At 46.4% G+C, this 1,070-nt stretch overlaps 1 protein-coding gene across 1 annotated transcript; it reads right to left on the reverse strand.

Moving 5' to 3' along the window:
* Positions 1-62: 62 nt before the first annotated feature.
* Positions 63-972, reverse strand: Pmar_PMAR002677 (hypothetical protein; the record flags this gene model as incomplete). Its single annotated transcript, XM_002781466.1, has 1 exon — positions 63-972. The coding sequence occupies one exon, from the start codon at positions 970-972 to the stop codon at positions 421-423; it is 552 nt and encodes a 183-aa protein (XP_002781512.1). The 3' UTR covers positions 63-420.
* Between the last annotated feature and the right edge of the window lie 98 nt (positions 973-1,070).

A 1,070-nucleotide genomic window follows, 5' to 3' on the forward strand; every position in this document is an offset into this window, starting at 1 on the left:
ATAAATGGATCTGTGGTTTTTCCTTCTCCCACGAGTAATCAACACAACACAAAATTCATAATCGGCTTACAATCCATTTACTTCGGAAGAATGATCATCATCGACCACCTAGAGCTTCCGCAGGCATCTAGTGCGATCAACTCCATTGTGCAACGACTAGTAAGCAGAAATGCAGTTGGACGACGACGACCAAACAGAAATGGGGCTTGGGGATAAATTTCTCGAAGATCAGATCGAGAATCTAATCCTGCCTGCAGAAATGTGTTTATCATTACATGAGCATAAAAGAAAATAATAGTTTAGTAAGATCTGTAGTATATGAATTGCTACTAAGACTAGAGCAGTTTAGCTCAGAGAATAGCATGCAGTGAGATGACCATATTGCCCACTACTTCAGCACCTAACACCGCAGGGGCGAGGTCAGGCCGTTACTCTCACAGGCACTACAGGAATACGGGAGGATACCGAATTAGTAACTGGTTTGGTCGTCCTGAAACCAGATGCACGTTCTAGGACGGTATTGCGAAGTGTGCTAGCTGGAGCCATGGAAGACCCCGTCCAAAGCTTGTGATGATGACCAACAGCAGGATCATTCAGAAACGCAATTATCGCTTTCCAGTCCTCCTCAGTAAGCCCAGCCAGGTTCTTGTAGACTCCTTGATATGTGTGACATACGCCCAGGGCTTTTGCGTGCTCGATTTGCTTGTAGCTGTCGTCTACGTAGAGAATTTCCTCAGGTTTCAAGCCAGCATAACGACCGATACGACCGATGGCTCGAGCCTTTGATGTTATATCACCACAGAAGATAGGATGCATGTTTTCGTGCATTTCCAGATCTTCACGACAGTGACAAGGATTGAGGTAACCCCAAATATTCTCTTTGTGGACATACTCCCCTAGTATACCACTAGACTTCAGCTCGGAAAGAATGAGAGAGTCATCAGACGCAACGCCCTGGGTGTTGTAGCTCATGATACCGATAGTAGCATTGGTAACCCTGCGCAGCTCTCGCACCAGTAGAGGACCTTACCTCGGTCAGTTTGCTGACGCTCCGCTAAAGTAGAGTCCCA

The sequence above is a fragment of the Perkinsus marinus genome, assembly GCF_000006405.1.
Source record: "Perkinsus marinus ATCC 50983 genomic scaffold scf_1104296942232, whole genome shotgun sequence".
Classification (NCBI taxonomy): Eukaryota; Perkinsozoa; order Perkinsida; family Perkinsidae; genus Perkinsus; species Perkinsus marinus.